Genomic DNA, 12,113 nt, shown 5'->3' with positions numbered 1-12,113 from the left:
TAACATAATAAAATAAAATTTAAAAAAATAATAATAAAAAAAAAGATATAACCTTTTTTGTCCTTAAGGTCATGATAAGGTAGACAACCAATAATACTGGGGGAAAGTTCTGCAAGAATTCAACAAAAGGGTTGCAATTAGAATGTACTAATCATTAAGTAAAAATCAAGGGTGTCTTTGGCATTAAGTAATTAATGGGTAGGAATTTATTAGATGTAGAAGATTAAATACCCCTGGGTTAATGAGAAATTCATAAACCAAATATTTACACAGAAGAATCATACTGTGTACTCTCTTTTTGCCTTATATAGTAAGTAAATATATTAGAAAAGCTAGCAGTTTAAATCACTGATTCTCAGGGTTGAAAGGAATATAAAGACCATCTAGTGCCTTTTTCTGCAATTAATATTCTTAATGAATTCACACACACAGTATATAGCTATGCACAGAGGGCCACCATATATTCTGATAATGTCTAAATGAGGAAATACCAATTTCACAGTCTGGCAACTGAGGACGATTGCAATTGAATTTCAATTCAGTATTTAGGAAATCAGAAGAAGTCCCTTGGTAACGAAGAGCAGTTGGACTAGATTACTTTTTAGGTCTTTTCCAAGCTCGAGATTCTATAACTGAACAAAATTGAGAAATAAAATATTCCCTGAGTTTGATGAGATTGTTTTAAATATTAAATTACACTACTGCTAAATAGTTTTTTACTACAAGCTCTATTATGCATTTGTTTCTCTTAATCGTCATTCTTGAGTGTTCAAACACTGAGGAGAAAAAGATAAGTATATATGCTTTCTTCCCTCAAGGAGTTTATACTCTGATGAAAGAAATTAAACAAATACCTAAGCAGGTATTCTACAAAAAGCCATGACAAAAAAGGAAAGTGTACAAAGACATTACATTCTCCTGAAGCAAGGCTTCTCAATCTCCGCACTACTGACATTTTAAGTTGGATAATTATTCTTTGTTGGGGGCTGACCTGTATCCTGTAGGATGTGTAGCAACATCCCAGGGCCCCTACCACTAGATACCAGTAGCACTTTCCACCCCAGCTGTGACAACCAAAAGCCCGTGGGGCTGGGGGGATGGGCAATTTACCCAGTTGAGAACCACCTGCCTTAGGAACAGAAAAGGCTTCACAGAGGAAGAAGCGTAAGAATTGTTCTTAAAGCCTGGGTAGTATTTTAAAGGTCAGAAGCAGATGAAGAAGTGAGGCAGACTCCAGGTGGCACAGAAATAAGCCTTTAAAAAAGTGTTGACTCACTTATTAAATTAGTGTGCTGTCTGTCCTCTCACAGATTCTGGCTTTATCAAGTCTCAGCACTGCCAGTCCATCTCTAACACCTCTCTCACCCTCGATACCCCCCTGTCTAACAAAGAGACCTAGTTCAAGTCTCTGTCCCCTCAACAGGCAACAGTGTCTGTTGGATTTCAAAAATATCATTCTGTCTTCATCGTATGTATGTTAGGATTGCCTTCAACTTGGTGGAAGTGAGACTTCTTTTCTGTTTACTGTCATTAAAAACATCAAAGAGGCCTCTAAACAAGGTGATTTGGAGTAGAAAATAATGAATTTGGGCTTTGAGTAAATTCGAAGTAAGTCAGAGGTGGTAGCAGGACACCAGATAGAAGAAATACAAAAAAATTAATTAAAAATAGAAAACATTTTAATATACAGTATGGATACAAGATACGTAAATGAAGCTAGAAGTAATATAAAACAGCAGGAGGCAGAAGGTAATAGGGACAAGTATTTCGTTTTCTGTTTTTCTCCTGCTTTTTTTAAACAAAATCATTTTTATCTTTTAATGAATCTATTACCATAAAAAATGCCATTTCCAAAAGTGACATCCTAGAAGTGTCATTCCAAGAATGTCACTTTAGCATAACTAGAGAAATATAAATAATATACATGTATTTTAATTCTCTTCTATCTAAAATAAATTACTTTATTTCTTAACAACTTGCCTATTTGACATTTTGGTTGAGCTAAGGAGAGCGTAAAGCTCTGTGTTGCCTCTGAAGGATACAGAGAATTGATTTCTTCTTATTTCTGCGGAAGTTCACTAGGCAAGCTACTTGTGTCAAGTCATTATGATAAGATCCAGCAGAAGTAATGCATTAACATTGGTTGATATTGCCAACAAATTACTGTATGTGAATCAAAACAATTTCTGTTCCATTATTTTCAGTTTGCCTTTTTGTAAAGTTAAAATATGCAGAGGAAACCAACATTTGCATGACACTGTTAGTATTCAGACTGATTCATGACTTTTCTCTGTGGAACCCACCCAAACCAAGAGAACCTCACAAACAGCATGCCCGATTGGAGGGTTTCCATCTGGACCACACCTATGCATACCACACATACAGGAGTGAAAAATGATCTTTGAGCTTCCTTCTATCGCAATTGCAATTTGCCTGGTGTTGCAACAGTTTCAGACTGTTAATAAAAACTCCCAAGATCTAAAGAAAAGTTCCAATGGAACATCTAGTTACTATTCCACTGTTTGCAGGAGATGGACTTAGTTACAAGGTCATGGAAGTTACACATGTCCCATTTAAAGTTAAGGTTGTTAATCAAAATGCGAATTATTACTCAATGACAAAACATTTTAAGCCAAAATGGGTCGTTGTTTAGACTGTGTGTTTTTATGTACTTCAATGAGTCATTAAACCTCTGCCATTTCAGAAGAAAAGTACTCCTGCTGAATATTCAGTGCTATAAGCAAGCGTGTAATCTATTTTTTTTAAATAACCATTCTAGTAAACTAAAAACATAATGCAATAATGCCAGCAATATGTATGTAGGAAGTGTTGCATGTGTGAATAATCGTGTTATAAAAACAGAGCACAATATTCATAATTGTTTTCCTATTTATGTACTAAATACTCTTATCAAAAATGAGTCCTGAGTGTTTGATCACTATTAATGAAGAGTATTTTGAATGCACTAAAATTACCTTTGCAGGCCAGAATAGTAGGTTCTCATAAGAATAAATAAACTAGTGTCTGAGAGTCATTTGTTTAATATTGGAAGGAGGCACAGCATGATGTAAGTATTATGAAGTACCACTACTGTCAGAACTCAAATAAAGTCTTGGGAACAATAATAGCAAATGACTAGTGTGCCTTTCCTTTGGTATATGGGGTTTTTCTATTTGTCACACTGCCCTCCAGTAACAAGGAAGGCACCCCGCCCCCAACCCTTCAGTCACTGGTCTCTGCTATTCTCACCGTTGGACAGAGAGCAGGACCATAATTAGAGAGTTGTATGTTCCCTTTGTTTCACACTCTCTTCCGGCTCTCTCGGCCCTCTCCAGCTCTCAGTGCCTGGACCAAGCATGGGTTTCTCTTGCTGTGCAAAACCACAATGCTTCTCTTCACTTTCTTCTTCAGGGTGGAGAGGCTCTGCTTCCTCATCTCTGCCTTTTTAACTTTGCTTGGGGGGGCAAACCAAAGAGCAGTGGAAGGAATGTCCACGGTGACCACTGTCCCCACTGTCTTGCTAATAGGGAAAAACCCCAAGGCAAGAATATTGACCCTATATGACCTTGTACCAATGCAAATAGTAGATCTCCAGCCATGGAATAATATAATAATATTAATACCCACAAAAGAGCTTACCAATTGTCAGACATGGCTCTAAGTGCTTTATTACTTAACTCATGATCCTCACAAGAACCCTATGAAACAGGGTATCATTATCCCCATTTGCCAGATAAGGATACCAGACACAGAACAATTAGGAAATTTGGCCAGGGTCATAAAGCTAGTAAGTGACAGAGTCAGGTCATGAACCCAGGCAGCCTGGATCCAGAGTCCCTGAACACACTAAGCACACACATGCTCTTCCATCCAGCAATACAACCAAAAGCAGCCTGAACCTATTCTTAAAAGAGATGAAAAGTAACCAGGAGTGGTAATTTTTAAACTTCATTCTTTGTGTACCCATCCTCTGATTTTTTTTTTTTCAGTTGTGTGGCCATAGGGAAAGATCTGAATAATTAAACTAAAACTTCATCCTGCAAGTGAACATAGGTCTACACTGGGAGGAATCAGTTCAACCCATCCCTGGAAAACCAGTGCTAGAGCTCCCTATACCACGCAGCCACTCATTTATTCAGAAGCAGGGAAGACAGGAGGGGTGAGCTGGGGCCCCCTCACCCCACTTCAGCCCCACCCAATCTTGCCAATCTTATTCCCAACACCACCATACATTGTAGCCGTGTGAAATCATTCCAGATTGGCCAGGAAACTGAGAAGAGTGAGGGGGGGCGGGTATCTTTCATCTTCATATTCTCCCAATTTCTAGGTAGTGAGTGAGATTCTACTTGCTGGAAAGAGCATCCACTCTCTAGTGGCAAAAAGCAGGATGACATGGGACTTTGAAAAACTCTGGAGGAACCCAGCCACTGTTGCAAATCTGAAAGCACATAAAGGACAGACAAATAATTAAAAGGAAGTGGGCGATTTTGACAATGATGATGATTGTCATTGCTGGCTGGTGGGAGAATGAGCATGGGGTGAAGAGGAACACCCTTCCTTACAGACTGCAAAACATTCATGTATTAAAGATCCATCATTTCTTCCTTGCTCCTTTTATATCATTCTCTGAAGCTGTGCTTAAAGAACGGAGTCTGATTCTTGTCATCACATGGGCAAATGTCCCCATCCTCAACAAACCTAAACCATCACCCTGTACTACTGCCTCAAGCCCATCCCCATACCCAGTGGCAAGAACGGGTTTGAGGAAATGAACATGCTTTGCAAACCAAACAAATACCAGAGAACCAGTGACAGGTCCACCTTTGTTTGAAAGAGATCCAGAGCAGATAGGCCCTGTTGAGGATTTAGAGTACTTTATATACATAAAAACACAGGCAAAATAATTTAACTCTTTGAGAGGAAGTGTATATTGTATTACTATCCAGGGTAATCAAATCAGATGGCATCATGGAAAACACGGCAAGACAAACACCAATTGTATGGATTTTCCTACCTAAATGAGTCATTATTCATTATTAACTGATCAAAGCTTTTTAAAAATATTTTCTAGATTTGGTTTACTGGTGACATTCTGAATTGTGACCAAAATCCAGCATGGGACTCTGGCCATATGGTTATGTGTGCCTGACAGGAAAACAATGAGCTAAGTTCATTAAGGAATTCTATAAAAAGTTTTCACAGAAACAACCGGTTCTTACAGATTTTTCAGTTCAGAGCCTTCTACAGAGGAGCAAAAAGACATAAACTCTAACTTGCTCATATAAAGATATCTCCTCACCAGAGTGAATGAGAGAAATGAGGCTGCTTTCAATATAAAAGCCATGTGGCGGTTTTCAAGTTTTTATTAAATATCATGATTATTAATTCAGTCCAGGAAAGTACAAGGCATCAAACCATGTACACTAATACCACAGAAGATCAAATGCCTATCCATAAAATCCTCTATTCTCTCCACAAGATTCTCCACAAGATTTTTGCAAGAGATTTTTTTGCAATTCTCTGAGAACCACAATGTTATTTTCCCATTTTATTTGGAGATCATGGTTTCTCTTTAAAATAATCCTTCATAGAAAAAGACCACCCATTTTTATTTTGTCTTCTGTAACTGTGGCATGTTATAGACCCAAAGTTTGTCAAAAAAAAAAAAAAAAAACTGTCTCCCTTTTGAAAGTGGATAAAATATTCATTTACTTTGAGTAAATTTCCTCCTTCAATCCAACCATCTGGTTCTAAATTAAGGTACCCTACTTTGAACATGGGTATGCTTGCCATCTGGTTACCCGAAAGCAGCAATTACTTCAGGTAAATGAACATATACCTAATTCTAAGCAAGTATATTCTACTATAGGATACTCTGGCATAAATACACACCCTTTTTATCTGCCTGCTATGCACCAACTTGAGAAAGAAATGAGTATGTGTTCTGCCTAATGGAGATAATTTACTGCTGTGTGTAAACATTTCAAATTCAAGAGAATTTATTTATTTGCAATATTCCACAAGTGGTGAATTTCCCATTAGCCGAACTATCAACTGAAAGTAGAGGAGCCTTGGGTTTCAGGAGAGAGTTTGTCCTCTACCTTTCTCCAGTGCACTATGGGAACCAGAAAAGGTAAGTGTTCCCTGTAGGACAAAACCAGGTCCCACCCAATGCCTAGCGGGGGAATAAAACCTTCCAAGGGTCATAGGTATATAGCAATAGTGAAATCTAATTTTCCTGCTCTCACCCAAATTCTTTCTCTCAGACCTCCGAGAAGTAAACCAAAGAATCAATTGACTCCTGGGTATTAATGAGTTGTCTCCATATAGGCTAAGTAAGGTGGACTGAATTGTAGTACTGCTCTTTTAAATATTTCCAGTTGCTTGCTGTGACTCCCCATTGGCAGAATAAATACTTATTTTTATTACAAAAATTATCCAAAAATTAACTTGGCAAAAACTACAACTAACTAAAGACCATGATATTTAATCATTAATCAAATGAAAATTTAGAATTTACATCTATGTCCTCTTGGAAAGTGTTTTAAAATATCAAATTACAGAGCATTTGGGGGACGAAATCATCACCAATCAAAATCCAAACCTGGCTGAGTTCCTGACATTGGTATGTTTAAAAAATTCTCCCAGTAGCCATAGTAACGACAACAATAAAAAAAAAAAAAAAAAAAGATTTAATAGATGTAATGGTCACATAATTGTGAACAGAGATTTCCTTTGCCATATCAACTCCAGTTAGAAAGACTCAAGAAATTATCATATTCACTCCGGTAATGAAGGGAAAAAAAAACAAAGAGAAACAAGGACTTTCTCTAAGATGCTGTTTAGAAACAAAACCATCCTGACAGCTCCAGAAATATTGAATCCAGATTTTCTATTAGGATGCAGAATACAGCCACATGTGCTCTAGGTTAAACTTTCAACCAAGTCATTTACATCTCTGGGAGAAAACTGAAGGAGAGAGTTTGAACACAAATATGCACTAGGGGTACAAGAAAACAGTTATGGGTCAAGCAAAAACATCTGGTCTTTTTAAGAGTCCCGTTAATTTGAATACACTGACCAAAACAAGCTCAGTTCCAACAAATATATTTTGGCATGGCTCAAAACACAGGATTTGTTGGAAGTATTTATTTCACCAGAGCAAGATTTATCAGTGATATGCAACTCCCACTATTGACATTTTGACATAAGCTTGTTTCCAAACACAACATGCAAATTTGCCTTCTACGCCTTTTCCCCCATACTTGATATGATGGTGGGTTTTAAAAAATGTATTTATTCTGTATTGTTTAGAATATGTTAAAGGAAGTGGTGAAAGAGGGTTTAAATTATCCACATCTGATCTTAGGAGTTTGAAAATGAATATACATTCACTTATAGGAGGCTTTAACTATCATACAACTACTAAAGCTTTGGAAAATCGATCTGAGGTTGCTTCATAGCACTCTATAAATAATAAAACTTTTGTGTTCTCCCATAACACACTGAAATTTCCCAGCCTCCTACAGAATAACAACTTCTGGGAGTTTCCAGCCACCATAAGCCCCGGTCCATCAGAAAACCAAAGTCTGAGTCTCACCTCTCCACTGCCAAGCCTGTTGATCTCAGGCACCTGGGACTGATCTCAGGTACCTGGGGCTGCTCTGAGCCCCAGTTTTCTGCTCTTGTGAAAATCATTTGAGAACAGGAGAGGCTCTGCCAGGGGCATCACTGTAATCTCCAACCTGCCTCTACTTCTAAGGTTGTCGATTTCTTTTTTAACTTCATTTCGGTTGTTTGCTGGCTCTGTAGTCACTTAATTAATCAAAGTTATTTTAAATGCAATGGATTAGGGCAAAAAGTAAAAATCAGATGTTTATTCACTCAGTAATATGCTTGAGTGCTGACTATCACAGGACACTCAAAACAGCTCATATTTATAGAGGACACTCTATATGCCAGGTATAGGGTTAAGTGCTTTTCAATGCATTTACTCAAGGACACCTGCAACAATCTTGTGAGGACAGTACTACTATTATTGTCACCAAGTTAAAACTAAAAGTATGGGCTCTGGAGCCAAACCGCTTGGGTCTAAATCCCTGTTTTGTCAGCTCACTGTGTGACAAATTACTTGACTTCTCTGTGCCTCCATTTCCCTATCTGTAAGATAGGAAGTGTGGATGGCACCTTCCACGTAGGGTTCTTGTGGGACTAAGTTAATATATTTTGCTGGATAAGCACTAGAGGTAGTCATTGTCAGGAGCTGGTTACTTAGATTCATCAGCGTCTTCAAGCCTTCACCACAGCTAGTGCTGCATCTGGGATTTGAACCCACTTCTGTTTGACTACGAAGTCTGAACTCTAAACAAGTGGTGAAAAGCCCCACAGCCTCTCAGAAAAAAAAAAACAAAAAGGAAAATACTGCCCACATCTAAAAAGCATCAAAGGCACTCATTAACAAGGCATTTGAGACTGACCGCTAGCTTTCCGAACTCTTTTCACCACTGGAGTTATTTCCAGAGGCAGTAACTCAAGAACAACAGCAAAAAACTAGAGTCACTTTATGTTTGTGCCAAGAGAGCTGGCAGCACCTGCAAGGACATTTCTCGTTGGCATTGGCCATGGCAGCCTCCTCCGGACCCCTGTCGCCCTCGCCCTGACTCTGTCACCTGGACCTGCTCGTACTGCTCCGAATCTCAACTTCCAGTTTTGGAAAACTTTATGCAGCCAAAGCTCACTCTCTGCTTCGTGCCTGCCAGGTAACAGTCGAGGTGGGCGTGTTGGCCGGGGGGGGGGGGGGGGGGGGGGTGGAGAGGATTTTGCCCTGCACTGCCATCTTATCTCCCTCGACGGTATCTTGGCAGGGTTTTGATGTCACCCTGGCATCGCTCAGATTTCACACTACCCTTTAAAAATTGCTGTGCGCCATGCTGGCTAAGGAACTTTGACGGGAGGGAGTTCCAGACTAGAGGAGGCGGTGGCATTCACCATTCGGCGCTGGTGAGTGTGTGGAGTCGGCAGCAGAGAAAGCCCGGGCATCTGGGAGACCCCAAGGGTTCTGGGTGATGGTCCTACCCCACCTTCGCTTCCTTCACCCACCCCTCGCTTTTCGGTCTGGGAAGCCAGCCCGGTCCCCCGGGTCGCCGGCCGCCGAGTCGTTCGAGCAGCCTGGCTGGGTGGGGCGGTGCCGGGCACCGCCTCCCTCCCTACCTTCTCTCCCCGTGGAGCACGTAGGAGCTGCGGAAGAAGCCCAAGAGCTCGTTCTCGATCAGGGCGTTGTAGATGATCTTCAGGTTGTAATTCCTCTGCGCGTCCAGGGTCCTATTCAGCACCACCACCAAGACCTGGGTTTGCGGGTAGAGGAAAAAACCGGCCACCGGGACAGCCCCGGCCACCCGGTCCTCGGCCACCTGCACCTTCTCGACCGCCACCCGGGAGGCGTGCAGCACGACGTAGCGGGTGGCGTTCCGGCACGCGATCTCCACGTTGACCTCGCCGGAGAAGGTGAAGTTCTCCATGAAGGCGGTGAGCATTAGATTGTAGTGCAGCGGCTTGAGGTGGCCCGACAGGCGCAGCTGCGTCCACGGCTGCCACTGCTCCCGCTCCTCCTCCGACGGCGGCTGGGCGGACGGGGTCCCAGGGGTGGCCTCCCCGCCTGCCTCGGGCTGCGAGGAGTCCCCGCCAGCCTGGTGGTTGCGCCGGGCGGAACCCGGAAGGCTCCCGTTGCCCCCGCGCGCTGGGAAGCCGGCGAGACCGCCGTCGGCGCCCGGCGCTGCGCTAGCTCCACACTCGTCGAAGCGCAAGCTGAGCAACACCGCGAGCATGGTGACCGCGAGCAGCGCCACGATGGACACGGCGAAGGCCAGCACGAGCCGCTTGTGCACCGTGATGTGGCGCTCGGTAGTGCGGGGTCGCACCCCCACGGAGTCCGTCCACCGGTCCGAGATCCCCCTGCCGCCGGCCCGGAGCGCGGCGTCGTTCTCCCCCATGGTGGCCGCGAAGGGTGAGCTGCTCTTCTCAGCCCCCTCCTCCTCCTTCTTCTTCTTCCTCTTCTTTTTCTTCTTCTTCTTTTTCTTCTCCTCCTCTTGCTCCCCCCGCTCGCCGTCCAGGGCCATCACACAGCCTCCTCCTCCTCCCCCGCCCCCTCCGGCACCCCCCGCGGGCGGGCCACCCGGGCCACCGCCAGCGCAGGCATCAGAGAGCGCACGCGGGCCGAGGGCGCGACGCCAGCTGGGACCCTGGAGACGCCGGCCCAGGTTCTTTTAAGACGGGTTCTGGCCGCAGGCGACAGCAACCTCGGCGCCCCCCATCAGCCCCTCCTCTCTCCGGACAGTGGCGGCCGAGGCGCGGGGCGGCGAGCTCTGGGACGCGCCCAACTTAGGGAGCGTCTCGCTCGCCCCACCGCGCGCTACTTCTCCGGCCGGCGCGAGGCGCCGGGGCACATGCTGCCTCCGCCTCTTGTGCGCCTGCGGCTCCCGGCTCACCCTCCCCAGCGCCCAGCTCTCGCCTGGCTATCCGCGGGAGCCTTTCAACGGGTCCTCGGCTAGAAAGGACAGGGAGCGGTGGAGAGGGAAGTTAGGGCTTCCGCTTTCTCTCCCCACTCCAGCGGTGGCGTTCAGTCCTCTGGGTGGGATGTGCTCGCAGCGGCGGCGGCGGCAGCAGCAGCAGAGGAGGCGCCCGAGCCATGCACTCCGCAGCCGGGGGCGAGAGGATGGCCGGGGAAGAAGAGAGCGGGGTGAACCAGGCGGGCGAAGTCCCAGGGCCGCAGAGCTGCGCCGGGAATCTGCCCTGAAGAAGCCGTCTCCTCCACCCTGGACACTTTAAGCAGCGGTGGCGGCAAACGGCGTGAGGTTGCAGACCGGACAGCAAGCCTCCCTCGTTCCGACGTTGCTCTGACCTCTGGAGATGACAAGTGAGCAAGAAGTGTCCGGTCGGGCCATCCCCTTCAGGTAGATGATGCTCCGGGTTTGCTCTGTATCCCCGTGGGGAGAGCCGGAGTGTGTGTGTGCGGGTGCGTGTGCATGTGTGTGCGCGTGTGTGCCTGTGTGTGTGCACACAGTCTCCAGGTCCGGATTGCCAAGGCTACTCTGACTGCGTTCAGGGACTGAAACTCCCCGAGAAAGGCAAAGGAGAGAGCGAGAGAGCGCAAGGAGGCAGGGAAGGCGGGAGGGAGGGGAGCGGCTGAGCGGCAGAGGCAGGCACTGGGAGATTAGAGAGCTTTTCTCCGCTCTGTCACACCAGACACCCACAGCCACAGAGGGGGTTGCTGAGCCGCCTGCAAGAAGTACATTGTAAATCTTCAGCGCAGCCAGCCCGGCAATCTCCCTTTTTCCCCCGACTCCTTAGCCTCACCGCGCCTCCCAGGAGGGATCCTTGGAGCCTTTGGCTATTAACACCGAGAGCAAAGGAAGATCCTGCTGGGGAGTCGTGGCTGTATCAGATTTCACATCAGGCTCGCCAGAGGATTTGGAGGATTGTATGTAAATTGAAACAAATTCTCCAGAGCCTGACTACATATATTGTGTGATGAGTCCAGGTATGCTGTACGAAAATAAGGGGTAGCAATGAAGCATTAGAATCCCCCAGAAGTAAGGTTTAAATAAAAGACGTCTTTTCCCCCAATGAACAATTTCTATTTTTAGATTGGGGAAATGATTAAAATCTAATGCCTACATACCCAGTGTAACATCCGGAACCAAAAACTTGAGACTGAGAAAAGCTGAGGATCTGAGTGAGCCCCATCACTGGGGACTAACTACAGCAGTGAACAAATATATTCCATGATTGATCAGTTTTTCACTTCATCCAACCGTGATTACTTTTTTGCAGTTTTTAGTGTTATCAGGAAAATTGTTTAAACTTTTTTTAGAACAGTTATCAAGAGGAAGTTTTGCTGATAGCAGGAGCATCAAAACAGGTCATAGACTGTTGGCTGGTTATGGATTTCTAAGTTTATTGAAGTTTTATAGTGCAGAGTGTATATGAGTATATGGGATATGCAACCCTTAGGATTTGTGTGAAAAACTTGAATTGGAACAATATTCAGAAAACAGCCACCCCAAAGGTAACAACTAAGAGGCAGGACTCTCTAGTTTTTAATAGAACAAAGTGTG

The 12,113-nt window shown here is 44.4% G+C and overlaps 1 protein-coding gene across 1 annotated transcript in view; it reads right to left on the bottom strand.

Moving 5' to 3' along the window:
• The window catches only part of TRHDE (thyrotropin releasing hormone degrading enzyme), a 367,225-nt gene extending 356,612 nt beyond the window's left edge, over positions 1-10,613 (bottom strand). Inside the window, exon 1 of the mRNA XM_078076295.1 lies at positions 9,211-10,613. Coding sequence (XP_077932421.1) covers positions 9,211-10,115 — 905 coding nt within the window. The 5' untranslated portion in view covers positions 10,116-10,613. The remainder of the gene's footprint in view (positions 1-9,210) is intronic.
• Between the last annotated feature and the right edge of the window lie 1,500 nt (positions 10,614-12,113).

Source organism: Halichoerus grypus, chromosome 6 (assembly GCF_964656455.1).
Source record: "Halichoerus grypus chromosome 6, mHalGry1.hap1.1, whole genome shotgun sequence".
NCBI classification, from domain to species: Eukaryota; Metazoa; Chordata; class Mammalia; order Carnivora; family Phocidae; genus Halichoerus; species Halichoerus grypus.
This window is presented reverse-complemented; position numbering and strand designations above follow the sequence as displayed.